At 47.9% G+C, this 16,521-nt stretch overlaps 1 protein-coding gene across 2 annotated transcripts; it reads right to left on the bottom strand.

The window, feature by feature from the left end:
- Positions 1-646: 646 nt before the first annotated feature.
- MYL4 (myosin light chain 4) lies at positions 647-12,323 on the bottom strand. Of its 2 annotated transcripts, XM_074320036.2 has the most exons (8): positions 12,114-12,323; positions 9,144-9,171; positions 4,567-4,716; positions 2,860-3,033; positions 2,297-2,374; positions 1,715-1,759; positions 1,192-1,222; positions 647-766 (listed from the first exon to the last, which is right to left on the bottom strand). In XM_074320036.2, exons 1-6 carry the CDS (start codon positions 12,228-12,230, stop codon positions 1,731-1,733), a joined length of 576 nt encoding a protein of 191 aa, XP_074176137.1. In that variant the 5' UTR covers positions 12,231-12,323; the 3' UTR covers positions 647-766; positions 1,192-1,222; positions 1,715-1,730. The 2 variants fall into 2 exon arrangements, with proteins under 2 accessions (XP_074176137.1, XP_019588376.1); XM_019732817.3 differs by lacking the exon at positions 1,192-1,222.
- Between the last annotated feature and the right edge of the window lie 4,198 nt (positions 12,324-16,521).

Here is a 16,521-nt window from a genome sequence, read left to right as displayed (position 1 = left end):
CCCCTGTTCACACCCTACACCTGCTCCCTGGGTCTGAGCACCCACCTTTGGGCGTCTTTTCCTTTAAGGTCTCATGTAAAGCCCATCTCCCCCAGAAAATCTTCCCTGTCCCACCTCACTTCCTTCTGATTCCTCTTCTTACGGGTCTCTTGGAACTTACCCTCTATGTTACATACATGAAGTTGTCCTGCTATTGTTATGCTCTTTGGGGACCATTCTCTACTTAGTCCCTGCATATCCTTGCTTACCTGGACTGTAAGATACTCTGGCCGGAAAACACTTTCAGTTTTTCAATAGTTGGGAGCCTTAACCCCAATTCCTCACACTTGTACACAGTGGACAATAAATACTTCATGAAGAAAGAAAAAAAGAAAGAAAAGGAAGGAAGGAAGGAAGGAAGGAAGGAAGGAAGGAAGGAAGGAAGGAAGGAAGGAAGGAAGGGAGAGAAGAAAACTGGACAAGGCCCCACGACTGAAGAGGAATGTTGGCATTTTAAGTTAGGAAGGGTGATTTTTAAAAAGGAGAAATAAATAAGTAAGGTCAAAAAAGAGCGGTCAGGATAGTTGGGAGTGAACAAGAGAAAAGACTGTACACATAAAAAGATTAAGATGGAATGTACTTAATACTACAGAACTGCACACTTAAAAATGGTTAAGATGGAAAATTTTATATTATATGTATTTTACCACAATATATTTTTTTAAAGCAGCAGCAGCAAGGGCCTGGGATCCCCGGAGCTCCTGGTATCCCTCTTCCTGCTTGACACCTGGAGATGAGACAAGGTGGAGAGTGAGCCTTGAAAGGAAACATGATTGCTGATCACAACCCTTGAAATTACAGACCCTTCCAGGACTCTCGGCTCATGGGTGTGACCCTCATATTTCTAGATGCATGGAAAGCCCTTGTCTCCCAGCTCCCAGATACTACTTATTTCTGAGTGACATAAATGAGACTTCAGGTGACATTATCTCACATGTGTGCACACGCACACACACACACCTCAATTAATTATTTAAAAAACAACAACAACCAACTCAGAGACTGGTCGGGATCAGGGAATGCGGCCCAGCCTTGCCAGAGCTGAGCTGTTGATTTACAGGGAGGGCTATGGGCTCCTGAGGTCCCTGGGCTGTTGTTCAGTGTTAAGTCCAGGGCTCCAGCTCAGTCACTCTGGGTCTCTCACTGACTCACCCTGGAAGGGACGGATCCAAGGACCAGGCGCCTGAAACAAAGCGCCAGGTGGAAAGGGCATCTCACCCTCCATACCCAGCCCCTTATCACAGACCCCGGGCCCTATCTGGACGGCACCACGCCTAGGGGAGCACAAGGAAGGGAGTGCAGAGGAACAGGGTCAAGAACACAGGCCAGGGCCACTCTTTCCCACCTGGGACCCTGTACAGGAGGTGCCGGGCCTGAAGGAGTGAATGGTCTGGCCTGGAGAGGCCCTGGGAAAGACAGGAGGATGAGGGTCAAGAGAGGGCGCAAAAACCAGGGAGGGCAGGAGGCCGGGCAGGAAAGGAATGATGGGAGGGGACAGGAGCACGGAGAGTGCAGAGGAAATGATGGGAGGGGCCGGGCTGCTCTCCAGTCATGAACCCCTGCAGTTTCCTCTTCAGGGGTCAGGGCTGGGACAGAAGAGCTCTGGGACATGTGGTGTTGTTCCAAAGTCTATGTGTGGACCCAGAAAGGACCAGGATGGAGAGTCTGTACTCACCCTGGAGGGATCTGCTTTACCCAGACATGATGTGCTTGACAAAGGCTGGGAAAGAAGACAGAAATCAGCCACTGCACTTGGCCCCTCTCAGCTCTTTATTGCCCTTTTTCCCTTCCCTATATGGCCTGATTTCAAACCTTCCCACTACCCCTTTCCCAGACTGTGATTCTTTCTTCTATTTGGGGGTTGATGGGAGAAGGTGGAAGAGGGAAGAGACCTCACCTCTGCTGTGTGTCCACTCTTTGCTGATAGTCGACATAGACAAAACGAGCTACATTACCTCAACTAATCCCCACAACCTTGAGAAAGGTGCCTGCATTGTCCTATTTCTCAGATGAGAAAACTGAGGCTCAGAGAAGGTAAGTGACTTGATGAAGGTCACACAGCTAGTATATCACAGAGCTACCTCCAAAGTCCATGCTCCTTCCATGACACCAGGATGGAAAAGAACAACACCAAAGCCTGTCTGGTGGCCATGTCCTCTAGCTCCTGGATCAGTACTGCTCTGCAGACCCGCCCAGCCCAAACTGTGCCCCCTCCCTCATCCCTGGGTACACGGGGAAGTGAGGTGTGACTGGATACCTTCATAATTGATGCAGCCATTGGCATCCTCTTGCCCAGCTAACAGCTGCTCCACTTCTGCCTCAGTCATCTTCTCTCCTGGGGAGGCAGGGGTGGGGTCACAGTGGGCTCTTAATTCCAGATGGCAGAGAAGGGACAGGCAAAGCCCAAGCACCCCCTCCAGTCTGAAGGCCCTAGACGACCTGATCTGGGGAGTGGTCATACGAGCCCCCTCTAAGGCGCTGGAGTGGAGCCAAGGATCTTAAGACCCTTCCTCACCCCCAAGCCCTCTCCCTATGCCTCACAGCCACCACTGGCTGAGCAGAGCAGAGCAGGGCCCCAGTGACCGAGGCAACCACAAGGGCAGGAGCCCTGGGTCCCGCGCTCAGGCCTTAGCAATCACCCCAGCTCTGCCCTCCTCTCTTCCCACACCCTGCTGAGCACACCCAGCTGGGGCAGCTGGTTTCTGCAGAGCCCAAGGAGCAGGATGTGATCCTCAGGATGCAAGGACCCCCAACACCAGCCACCTGGGCACCTCCCACCTCTCATTCCGCCCACGGGCTCTGGCTTCCCCGCTGGCATACCCAGGGTGGCCAGGACATGGCGCAGCTCGGCGCCCATGACCGTGCCATTGCTCTCCTTGTCAAACACGCGGAGCCCCTCCACAAAGTCCTCGTAGGTGCCCTGCTCCTTGTTCCGGGAGATGTGCTGCAGGATGGGCAGGAACGTCTCGAAGTCCAGCATCTTGGCGTTCATCTCTTTAGGTGGCATGGGGAAGGAAAGAGAAAGTGATGTGAGCAGCGGGCCAGGAGGGGCCTCACCCCAGCTCTGCCAGGCTAGGACCCGTCCTGGCAGCACCCAGGGCTTAGCTGCAGCCACTTGTGGGTGAGGCACCCAGTCAGTGATCCTGGAGGGCGCAGAGCCCACGGGAGCAAGGCAGGCGGCTGGCTCTGGGGCTCTCCTCTCAGTGAGAGGACGGGGGCAGAAAGGAAAAAGAACCTTGACTCCACTCAGACCTCTGAGCTCCGAGGGGAGTTAGGGGTAGCAACGGCAGGATTTGAGGGGCCCAAAGGGCCACACAGCCCAGGCCTCACATTCACAGCTTAGACCTTTTGACATGTGACAGACATACAGTCACAGAGTAAACTGATAGGATCGCAAAAAGAAAAGTTTGCACAATTCTGTATTTGGGTCCCATTACTAGACCACACTGCCTGGAGCTACTTTGAATCAATCATTTTCATAAATTTGCCAATCTCTGGTGACTAGCACACTTCTCCCACATTGTAGTATGTTAAAAGTTTCAATTTAATAGATTAAGCTAGTTTTAAATACTACAAATGTTGGCATTTCTTTTTTATTACAACCCAGGAAACCCCCAAAATGGAAGTGCCCAGATATCTTTTGACCTCCAAGAAGCCTTGCTGACATGGACAAGCTCCTGGCCCCCGGGCCCTTTCCTTCTACAACCTGCACCGCCCACTGGTGTCGTCAGTAGCAAGAAGAGGAAGGGAAGGGGGCCAGAACCAAGGCAGAAGGAGGGGACCTATATGGGGGCCCAAGAAGACTCCAGAGCCAGTCCAGCCTAGGTTGGCTCCGCCCAAGTTGGCCTGGCCCCACCTGGCGCCTACACCTCTGAGGAGAAGGACACGTGTGTGAGGGCAGGTGTTAACTGTACTGCCTCACATGGCAGATGATATTCACCAATGGGACACACTCCCTTGCACCATTCTCTAAACCCTCATTCACCAAAAGCAAATGAGTGAAAGATATCACAGAGCTAATCTTGAATCTACTCTCATTTACATTAAATGAGTAAATTTCGCAATCTTGGGTGCTCTAACCATCATCAGAAACAAAGTATTTGTGACAGCAACTCACAGTGGCCACAGGATATCTCAGTGCAGTGGCATCTCAATGAAGAGCTCCTGAGTTGACTGGTCGGGGTCGGGGGGGGGGGGGGGGGGGGGGGTGGAACTTAGTTATCAGATTCCCACCAAGCCTCCCTGCCCCAGTGTCCCTGGCACACTTGGGTGTCAGAGAAAGATGGAATGTCGCTCCTGCCCTCCAGGAACAAGCCCAGGCCACATTCTTCAAGGGTCAGCTAAATGCTTCAGGATAAATTGTCAAAATAGGAGCAGGTAACCTGAGGAAGGGAGGCTGGTCTTAAAGTCTAACGCGGGAAAGGGAGAGAGGGCGGACAGGGGGCAGAGGTGGGGCAGAGCCCCCGCGGCGGGCGGCAGCGCAGACACGCACCGGCTGGCGGAGCCCCCACCCCCGCCCCCGCTGACCTTCGGGCTTGGGCTTGCCCAGGACGCGCAGCACCTCGGCGTTAGTGGGGTTCTGGCCCAGGGCCCGCAGCACGTCCCCGCACTGCGCGTAGCTGATCTTCATCTCTCCGGTCGGGGTCCGGTCAAACAGCGAGAAGGCCTCCTTGAACTCTGCAGAGAGAAGACCGGGCTGCAGCCCCTGGGCTGGTGAAGGCGGTGGCTGGGGGCTGATCAGCCTTCACCCGCGCTTTAGAGCTGGTCGATGTGGCTGATAAAATATTTCAGTGTTTCCCGTCGGCCATCGTCCCAGCCTCTCCCTGGAGCCCACCCCCACCCGGTTTTCTGATAACTATAGAGGCAGCCTGGTGCCTCTGTGACCTGTTCCAGTGCTGGGCCTGGGATCTCTTCTATCAGTCGGTTGTCAGGTTGTCACGTAATTCAGTGTCTCCTCTGCCTTCACCCCTCCCATCCACCTCTCCTTCCCCAGTGTAGGTGAGGTTCCTGACTGTTGAAAGTGGCAGGGAAGTGAAAACAGCATTGGTCCAGGAGTCAGGATTCCTGGGTTCTCATCTGGGCTTGGCAGAGTAGCACAGGATAAGCCGGCTGGGTCTCTCTTTCCTTGTGCACCCCAGGGAGCATGGCTCCCCCCACCCAACCCTCCCAGTTACTGGGAGTGTCAAGGAGGTGGCAGTGTGAAGAGGACTCAGCAAAGTGATAAGACCCGTTCGAAAGTCAGCTAGTAATATTAGTACTGCCTGTTCCAGGCTGAGAGAGGGTTCCCGAGCCAGACCAGGTGACATGGTGGAAAGGCCAGACCATCCCACTCTGCCACTGACCCACACGTGACCTTGGGCAAACTACTAACCTCTGAGGGCTTTCCTTTTCTTAGCTCTAAGTGGGGATACAATGTCCACCTGAGTGGGTTGCGGGGGAGGGTTATAAATGCTGGTTATCACCACGTTTTCCTGGTTCTTGAGCCAGCTCAGACCTATAGGGACTAGACTCCCTGCAGGGACCAGGGCAGGTGTCCAAGGGGCAAAGCTGAATTAAGGCCCTCCTGAGCCCTTGCAAAAAACCTTAATTCCTCATTAATTTGGATTCAAGTAATTGATTACTGGGGATAATTTGGACTGGGAATGGTATTGAAGTTACCTTATATTATCCACAGAGAAGCGGTTTACTAAGCAGATTAACAATATAAACCAAAGAAGAATGTGTAAACTACTTAGGAGAAAAGCTGTTTTTAATCCTCTCCAAGTACCTCAGGGACACATATTTCCTAGAGAAATATGGATTATTTACAAATCGTTCCACATATCAAAGCAGGTTCCCCCTGCTTTGTATGAATTTCAAGACACAAAACTGCTCATCTTTCACATTACTGAATAATTGAGTTCAAATGCCATTTCCATTGCTTACTAACTGTGTGACCTTGGGCAAGTAAATACTTAATGTCTATAAACCTCTTCTCTTCTATAAATGGCACCTACACCACAGGATTCTTAAATTACATTCAAATTAAATACAAGAACTTATGTAAAAGAATCTTAACACAATGAATGGCACAGAGGAAATAAATGCTCAAACAACGCTAGTATTATCTTACTGAGTTTAATCCTGATTTTACCATTTAACTGTGTGACCTGGGCCAAGGCACTTAACCTTGATAAACCTTGTTTTCCTCCTCTGTAACAAAGAAATAACACTGATCTCACAGCTTTGTTAGAAGGGTTTCATTTTTTTTTTCTTTTAACTTTCAAAACAATTGGCATGGCTTCTGGCACAAATTCAGTGCTCAATAAATATATACTTGTTAGTTAAATCTGAACTCCAACTTCTTGATCTTTTCCTCATTCGTTCAGAAGAGTGAAGTCAGATTTAATACCCAAAAGAAGAGTCTCCTCATAAAAGAAGAATGTAATGATATTTAACAGGAGGGTGGAACATGAGGAGAAAAGCAATAAGAACAACAATGGGCCAGGCTCGGAGCTGATCATTTTTGCATGGGTTACCTCATTAATAGTTACAAAAACACTGGGTATTACTATCCTCATTTGAGGCCAGCGTAGATGTGACTTCCAACCAACTATTAAGGAAGCCAAAGAAATGGTGAGGAAAAGGAAGGACGAGACCTGCTGTCCATGCTAAAGCTCCAGCTTGCTGGGAAGCCTTGTACACACATAAAAACCAAACACTGAAGTTTAGCATTGCTACAGAAAAAAAACAAAGCCAGTATAATCTTGAGGTATATGAGAGGTGATGTTCACGGGCCCAGAAGAAACCTTCTATCAATAGTCTGTAATAGTCAGCTGTTTGCTAACGCAATGAGCAACGGTGTTTGCCCCTTTCCAGAAGGACATGGAAATAAATCTGCAGAGGGACCAGAGAAGGACGGCAAGGGTTAGAAGCTAGTTAGTATGAGAAAAAAAGCATAAGAGAAGTTGGGGCCATATCACCTGGAGAGTATAAAGCTACAAAGAAATTTGATAACTATCTTCAAATAGATGGAGGGTATCTAGAGGATGCTGAATAGTCACAGAATTTCTGAACTGAAAAGAACTGCACTTGGCAAATGAGAAAATTAAGGTTTAAAGAAGGTACTTGCTCAACGTCTCATGACCAATAGTGGCAGGATTAGGACCATTACCAAAGTCTCATAATTCCCAATAACGTTCTTTCCAGCACGACATGAGAAAACCGTCGTCAGCTTCACCAAAGAACAAATGAAGAGACAGCAGGGGTAAAATTAAAGCAGAAACAATTCAGATCCAATGTAAGGAAGAATGTCTTCAAAGTCAGAGGGATGAAAGACTGGAATGAGTTAGGCCCCAGCCCTGAAAATCTTCATGGAGGAACAGGCAACTGGCTGTCCCAGTTGACTTTAACCTCAAATGATTCCCATTTGAGAAATGAAATATTTTTATCATTAGTTTTCTAGTCCTCCTGGCTGCCGCTGTGTTTGTATATACACAAAAGTATATACTTAACTAACATGCATTAAAATTAAATTTAAGAATTTCACAGAACCCCAAACTATGGACTGAAAATGAGTACCCACAGGGTATTGCAAAACAGAGTTAGATTCAATTCACTAGTTTCAAAATTCATCCACCAGCTCTCATGACCTATTTGTGGATAAAGTGGTGTCACTTTTTGGAGAGCAATTTGGCAATAACTATTTATAATTTAAAATGCACATATCCTTTGACCCACAGCTAGAAAAGTCCCTGGAGAAAGCACGCTAGTACCTCCAACTGTAAACAACATAAAGGTCTATCAGCGTAGACCTGATTAAATTAAAAGGTACATCCATATGGAACAATCTATATAATTGCTTAAAAAAATTAAAAAGCAGAACTGTTTGTGTTAGCTATAAAAGTATATCTAAATATATTATTAAATAATATATGACATATTATTAAACCCAAATATATATTAAATAAAAGCTGTGGTATATAGTATGTATCACATGATTTGATTTGTGTAAACCATATACATATATACACATCCTGATATATCACTATATATTTTTCTCAAAGGCTACATAGACCTATTAACAGTGGTTGTCTTCGGGAGAGGGATCAGCATGAAAGGAAAGCAAGGGAAAATATTTTTAATTATTTACTTTTAAGTAGTATATGATTATTTTTTCTGTGTGCATGCATTAGTTTAATTTTTTAAATATAATATATGCTTAAAATCAAGGGATTGGATCAGCTGGCCTTTTAAAGTCCCTTCCATTCCTATGCTTTTATGTCTGGGAGCCATTTGGTGGGGGAAACAGAGGGATACGTTGCAATGACAGTGATCCCCCACTGTAAAAGAGATATCATGTGATGAAACATTCTCAAAAAGCCAGACTCCTACAGAAGACGGGCTAAGGGGAAACCATCAAGTTGAAAGGTGGGAAATCTTGTGGCTTGTCTTGAAGCTGCTCTAAATAACACTTTATATAAGACTGAGAAAATAAATTGTCTTCCTTAAAGATGCAGAAGGGTTGCTGATGGAGCTCACAGGTAGACCAGGGCACCCCAAGTCACCACTGGCCCTGCCACCATTACTGGGTGAGCGTCCTGGCAGACTTCAGGATGAGGGAAGAGGAAGCTGGTAACCTAAGGGGGGATTTCCAATGACAGGAACAGAAAGGAGGGCTTCTAAACATCTTGGATAGTAGATTTTTGGAGGAAAAAAAAAATGGCTGTGCACCTATTATGTTCCCGGCAGTCTGGTCGAGTAGTTGAGAATTCAGGTCTTGAATCAGATTGCCTGAGTTTGAATCCTGGCTCCACCACCAACTGCCTGTGTGAGACTGGGCAAGCCACCTAGCTTGTCTGTGCCTCAGCTTTATCACCTGTAAAATGGGGTGGTAGCAGTCCTTACTTCACAGGGTTGTTGTGAGAATTAAATGAGTTAATCCATGCTTAAGTAATAACACGTAGTCAAAGTGAGCAAATAGCAAACCTATAGCAAATAAAAGTTTGCAATTATGATAATGATGATGATTACTATTACCGTGATGATGACAATTCCTCCTCCTCCTCCTCTAGGAAGTGCAACAGAGAGGGTGCAGTGGGACAGGTGGGGGTGTTAGTACTCACCTTCAATCTGGTCAGCAGTGAAGTCTATCTGTGGGGAGAGAAACACACAGGAATGAGACTGCTAAAGGCTCCCACTGCAGTCAGCCAGGTCACGTCCAACAGGCCACTGATGAGGAGGGAAGGAGACTGGGGCTAAGTGTAAAACACCAGTCTCCTGATGAATGGGACATGACTGACAGGCTATAAAATAATGCAGCCTTCAAAGCTCCCTCAGCACCACGTGTTGAGTGATAGCTCCAAGTGAGAGGGAAAGAGAAGCAGTCCTCTGGATGATGCTGGAACTTACATTAACTCTCTATTATTATTCCTTTGGGTCAAATGTAAATTCCTGTCCTTGTGGCCACAAGCTGCCCTCACTTTCATCCCGTCACACTCTCCCTACTCCACAATCGTCCCACAAGCCACGTTTCCTCTCCCTTTGGCCTCCCCCCACTCCTCAGCCTTGCCCTCCCCTTTCTACCTCATGTTGACTTTAAATCACCTCCTTCAATGAAGCCTTCCCTCACCCCACCGCATTCCAATCCCTCCTTAGCACAGGTCCCTCTTAGGCACGCTGGGACAGCGAGAGTCATTTGGGTGGGCCCTCAAAGCTTCGTCACTGTTTTCCAGTCATGCCTGTATATCCTGGCTCCTTGAAGCCAGGGTTCCCATGGGGCAGGAATGTTTATTGTTCATAGAAATGTCTGGCACAGAGTAGGCACTCCAAAAATATTTATTGAGCAAAAGAGTACATTTTGGCTTCCCCTCCAAAGAAAAATAATTCAATTCTGAGTAGTAAGAGGAAGACAGGAGGCTCTGAAAATGAATGACAATGACCAAGCATGAGTCATCATTTTCATTTAGGATCTTGTCTGTGTGACTTCGTTACTTATCTACCTCCACCACCCCAAGTCCCCTCTCCACTGGTGGTGGTAACAAATCCTGGAGCACCTTCTTCGTGAAACACCTTTCCTAGTCTTAATTCTGAGCTGTGTTATGCCCATCCCAGGCTGACCTCCATTAATGAGGATCCCCGGAGGTGGCTGGAATGAGCTAGGAGACCGGGAAGGGAACTAGTTGTGCCTGGGAATGGACAGTATCAAAGCTGGGGTGGTGGGGTGGTCAGGAACTTAAAGGAAGCCTCTAAATGGGCCTAAGGATGATTTACATGACCTCTCTGAGGAAAGGTGCAGTTTGCCTTACTTTGCAATGTTTTAAGTCCCAGGAGTATATGTGTAATTCATATAAAAATAACAGGAATATATGGTAAGAACCACACACATTGTGGTTAAGTTTACTTTTGCACTATCTTTGAACGAAGAATCTTCTAAGTAAAGGAAATGAGTGAGTACAAACAATAGGGAAAATAGCCTTCATGAAAGACACCTATTTTTTTTTTCCATTTTAAAGCAACCTCAACAACCCACAGGATTTGAAGATCCAGACATGGAAAAGAGGGTTGCATCCATGGAGGAGAAATTTAGGGAAGTGGTTGGATGGAGGGAAGTGATAGGCCCAGGGGAAGGTACTCGTCTGATGCCCCGAGGCAGCTGTTGCCCAGACACCAGGGCCCAAGCCTGACAGCGGGCGTCCCACAGGAGTGGTGCCTCATCAGAACAAATCAAAGTAAAGGCATCCTGACGGGGAGATAGACAACTTTCCTTGCCAGGCTCTGCCCATAGAGAGAGTGATGTTTGACCTAAAAAACCTTCAGGTACTTTCAAGGTCTTACACTATGCCTCAGTTTCCCTACAGTGTGCCATGACCAAGCTCAACTGCCTCCATCTCTTGGCCAAGCCAGTTCTGCTTAATTCCTGCCCTTTATAGGGATCACCATAGATCAACCCCAGGGTCCTTGGCACAACTGCAGGGTCTCTGGGACTGTGGGGGCTGGGAGGGATCCTGAGAGGACCAGGGAGGGTCATCCAATGAGAACCCAGGGTTTTCATTTCCTGCCTACTTGTCACACAACCTGGTCCTGAGCTCCTATTTTGCTCTGATTCCTCACTACTGCCAGCCCTGACCTAAGGCTGATATCCCCAGGGGCCCACCACTCCTAACCTGTTATTAATAGCTTTTCATACCAGTGGCTACTTGACCCCTTACATTCTGGTGCCAAGGCTTAGAACTGCTTCGCTCTCCAGAGGCCTCTGACCTGCTCCTTCTTAGGCCCATCCCCTCCCAGTTCCATTCCTTCAGCAGCTGGGCCAGATAGTTGGGAGGCCTGAAATGACTGAGTCAGCATGCAGGGCCTACATCGGCTCCAGAAAGAGGAAACCTCCAGAGTGAGGGGAGCAGGGCGAGGCAGAGACAGAATAGGGCTGGGTGGCAAAGAGAACCAGGCCCAGCTCCCTCACCAGGCTAGAGAGCCAGTCTCAGCCGGGATGGGACATCTCTGCATATTCCAGACAGGAGCCCAGGCTGAGGCCACAGAAGGAGAGGCCTCCTTCCCCCCACCCCCAGGGAAGAGAAAAGAACACCAGGCTCCTCTCCCCCGCTAGAAAGGTCCCTGAGGGTGAAGCCCCCCCAGGCACAGGGAGCACGGCCCCTCCCTGTTTACTTCACTTTTTCCAAGTGACACCAGTACTTATCATCGTGTCTTTTCTCCATGTAGAAATCATACCAGCTCTGAAGAAAGGGTTAGTCTCTTTCACTTCACTGTGGTGGCCCCCCAGTGTCTTAAAAAAGGTGGGATGTTTGGTTGGTTGCACCTCCCTGCCATTCCCAATTGTGCTGCGCAAATTTGGGGTGACAGAGTAGGGCTTCCTCAGACAGGACAGAAACCTGTTCTTGAGGGGAAAGGCCTGTAACCCCACATACCCCTCCCCGGCCCCAACACCTGCTCCACCACCCCCTGGGACGGTGGTCTGGCATGGGGACACCGTAGCCCTCAGCCCAGCCCAGCTGCCTTGAAGTAGGTCTCTAAGCTCCAGGCAGACAGGATCCTGAATGTCATCCCCACCCAGCTCCCAGAGGCTAAGGCTCACTCACCTTTACACTCTTGGGGTCAAAGGCAGGTTCCTTGGGGGGCTCAGGAGCTGGGGCAGGGGCTGGGGCTGGGGCTGCCTTGGCCGCTTCCTTCTTAGGCTCAGGCTTCTTGGGAGGCATGTTGCCTTGTCAGGATCTTCCGTGGAGGTGGGACCTAAAGGAATCAAGAGATGCTGCAGAGCCTGGGGATCGAGACAGGAGACTGGGCCGCCTCCCTCCCCTTTTATTCTGGGCAGGAACCCCCACAGAGGGGCTGGGTGAGAGCAAGAGCAACTGTTGCTGACTATAAAAGGAAAAAACACCAGCAGGGGACAGCTGACAACTGTGTATTGTCACCAGGTTTGGGGCTACCAGCCCCCTCCCCCCACTCACACTCCTCAAAGCCTCCACCTCTGGGACACGTTGACCCCTTCCTGCCAATTGGTAGAAACCCAGAGGGGCCAGGAAAACAGGACCTCTCAAAAATGCCAGCGTCCAGCCAGAGAGATGAGCTGACTTGAGCAGTTGATAACCTTCACACAAAGCCCAGGGGAGGGTCAGGCTTTTTTTAGCCCCTCCTGAGCAGAGGCAGCCCACTGCACATTCCTTTTAAGTCAAGATCCTTTAAGCTGAGAGCCACTCTGGGGCCTGTGCTCTTGCCCTGAGGCTCAACTCTCAGGCCTGGAGCCCTGAAGCAACAGCTGGTCCAGCCTACACACACTGTCCCACCCCCGCCCTGGAAGATGGGTGAAGCCTCCATCTTCCAGAGCAGGCATCCCAGAAACTCCACAGGCCTCCGATTCCTAGGTCTACCACCCCAACAACCTTATTCATTCATTCAACAAGTATCGAGCAGTTCACCTGTGCCCAGGGGACCAGGGTAAGAGGCAGACAGGTGTGGCTGAGGGGTAATGAGACCAGAGGTCAGAAAACTGGGTCTCATTTTTACTATACCTCAAGCTCATTCTGTGCCCCCTCGGGGTGTGTGTGTGTGTGTGTGTGTGTGTGTGTGTGTGTGTAGTACTTACTGTATACCACGCACTGTTAAGTGCTATTCATATAAAATCTCATCAAATCTTCACCACAATTCCAGAAGGTAGATACTATTATTATTCCTATTTTACACATGGGGAGATTAAGACTAAAAGTGGTATCAAGTAACAAGGTCACTTGACTAACTAGCTATGAGCTGGATTAGAACCTAAGAGTGTCTGATTCTAAAGTTTATGCTTGAATAATAGATATTATAATCCCACTTGGGGGAGGAAACATGTATGTTTGTATGTTTGTCAGAAAGGTCTGGATGAATACACACTAACCTGTTCATGGAAGACACCCTGGGGACCTAGGAGGCGAGGGCGGAACGATGACAGCAATTTGCAGTTTTTTAACTTTTTCACTTCCTGTATTAATGGAAATGTTTATAATGAGCATGTGCTGTTTTTGTGGAACACATTGAAGTCACTAAAATGTGCAGGTGAACAACATAAAAAAGCTTATCTACCGCACAGAATTGCTTCCAGCTGAACCTTGAGACGCTGCAGTTCAGAGGTAAAGCGAACTCGTGCTGAGAGCACCAGAAGAGTCGCTTGGCCTTTCGAGGCCCAGTTTCCTCACCTGTAAAACCAGATTGCTAGACTACAGAACGTCTGTCCCTGTTAGCGCCTAAACCTGCATTTACAGGTGCCCTGGAGCCCACATCTACCTGCTCCTAGTTTCCCTAAGCACATGGTCCATGTCCCAGAGCTTTCTGAGCCCAAAGGGCCCTTAGAGATCACCCCATCCCATCTAGTTTTATAGGTGAGGAATCTAAGGCCCAGGGAGACTTTGGAACTGCTTGAAGACATTCAGTTATTTACAGCCAAAGCTGAGCAGCTGATTCTGGTCCTTTGTACGGTGCTCGCCACCACCCTACCCTGTAGCCTGGACAAGCTCTCACCCCTAGTGGGTGGAGAAACCTTCAAAGGAAACTGAAGAGAGAAAAGGGGCCAGGAACTGCCCAAGGGGATGCTAGAGCAAGAACAGGGCCCAAACCCTAGGTTAGTCTTCTTCCTGGGCTGCCAGGGAGGCTCCTTTGATCTTTTCCTGTCACCTCTTCCCCACTTCTGCCTCCCCTTCTCTTTTCCTTCTGACGTCTTGTCACCTTCTCCCACAGGCCTCTGCTTGCATCCTTCTCTTTCCCTGTCTGTCCCCTCTCTGACTACATCATTTCTCAGGAGGGTTGGGAGTTCAGGTTGCTGGTGATGAGGAAAAAGAAAGAAGAAGCTCAGCCTCTCTCCGCTCTACTCGCACCTGCATCCCCTTCCTGGACCAGGTGTCCTGCGGGGTTTGCAGATACACAAACAGGTTTCTGTAGACACTAGTCCTGACTTTGGCAGCCACTTCCACTCTCTGGGCCTTAGTTTGCTTATCTCTAAAATGAGAGATAATCAGGAGCTTTCAAATGGTATTCAACAGACACCTAAGGCTCCTCTGACTTGCTTCCGCTGCAAAAGAGAGAGAGGCCAGGTCTTGGAGCTCCCCCATCCCTGCCATTTCAATCAGCACCACTCCTGGGGGCTTTATTTACTGGGTGTCCCACGATCATTTTCTAAGAAATGGCTCCATGGTTTAAAAGTTTTAAAACAATCATGGAATGAGATGCTCTCACGTCACCTTCCAGTTAAAAAACAAGTTATTCTAATCATTCTAGAAAAAAGTTTGATCTTCAAAAGACAGAGAAATGGGAGGTTGTCCTTTCCTCTCTCTCTCTCTCTCTCTCTCTCTCTCTCTCTCTCTCTCTCTTGCCTCAGTTATTGGAAAATTTTAAAGTATACTTGGAACAACTTAGGTATGTGAATCTACTTTTTCAACTGTGAATTTTATAAAATCTAAATACAGATCAAGTATTTCAGATGAAAATTTATCCAAATTGAGATATGCTGTAAAAGTAAAACACGCAGTGGATTTTGAAGACAAAAAAATAATGTAATACATCTCATTAGTAAATTTTATATTGATCACATGTTGAAATGATAACATTTTGGATGAACTGGGTTAAAGAAAATATATTATTTAAACATTTTAAATATGTGCATACTAGAAGTATTACCCATTATTCAAGAACACATACAAACAAAAAAATACACATTAAAAATATCTGATGGTTGCCCAACACGTAGTTTGGATGGGATGGGGCAATAAGAATTTTCCTTTTGGGATTACATAAATAATTAAACAAGAGAGGCCTCGCATGGACCATTGATGAAAGAAGGCTATAAAATCAAGGAGAATGAGTAAGCTGATCCTCTGCATCTAAGATTCCTTGCCACCAAGGAAGGAAGAAAAAAGCAATGAACAACCTAAAGTCTCAGAGTCGCTTGAAGGCCCAGAGCACTAAAGGTAAAGGCAGAAAAGGAGTGGAAAGGTGTCTAAAGTCAAACTTTCAAGGACCATGGTAACATTGGCTCTCAGAGCACTTTAAACCATCCCCTTAAACTTCATTTCCTCCTCTGCTTTGGCACAGGTGGAGAATGCTGTATGTTTCGCCTAATCACTCAACAGTCAGCCAAAATGGTTGAAGTCAATTTCTCGGCTGCAATCAAGACAGTGCCACCTAGTGACATATCTCTGAACTGAACCAAGGGAGGAGGACCCTGGGAGGCGCCCAACAACAAGGGGTTAGAGTCCCACTCAGGATCTAAAAAAGAGGTCAGGACAGCTGGTATTTGGCAAAGAAATTTACTGTTGAAAAGCAAAGAGCGAGTTGGAATCCTCACCAGTCACCCAGTCTGCAGTCTCCCAGTCATCCTGACAGCTGCAAGGGACGTTAGAGGCCAGAGAGGAGTTGACTTGCCCAAGGTCACACTATGAGTCATGGCAGACCTGAGACTAGAACCCAGGACACTAAGACAACTATAGGAGCTGATAGGGGTTCCGTCAGGGAGAGGCTGGAGCCCCATGCGGACATGGAGGCCAGAAGGCATCACTGAAAGAGCGGGCCTGGCACCCTCAAGATGGATGGCGCTCAGTAAAAATAAAAGATTCAAACCCTTAGCAGGCACTTTTACTCAGCATTTAGGGATAAGCTTTTAATGCTAAGAATGATTCTCATTTCTTGGTTTCCCTTTCCACCAATTTCTTCTTTTACTTCTTGAATTCTGACTTCCTCTCTAGCATTCCACCAGTGACTTCTCTGTGGCTAGATATTGTGGTCTTCACTTTAGGCCTTCTCTGCTGTTCTTATAACACCCAAGTTCTGCCACTGACCCTCCTGTCTTTTACTCTTACTCACTCATTCATTCATTCATTCATTCAACTAATTGAGCACCTACAATCTGTAGGCCTTTTTACTAAGGTGAGTAAGAGGCCATCCCTGGCCCCAAGGAGCTCACTGTCTGATGTGGAGGATGGAGATATATAAATAAATAGTGTTAATGATAAATACTCTCAC

The sequence above is a fragment of the Rhinolophus sinicus genome, chromosome 12 (genome assembly GCF_057876585.1).
Source record: "Rhinolophus sinicus isolate RSI-liver-muscle chromosome 12, RSI-T2T, whole genome shotgun sequence".
NCBI lineage: Eukaryota > Metazoa > Chordata > Mammalia > Chiroptera > Rhinolophidae > Rhinolophus > Rhinolophus sinicus.
Note: the sequence above shows the minus strand (reverse complement) of the source record. Positions and strands in the feature narration are given on the sequence as shown.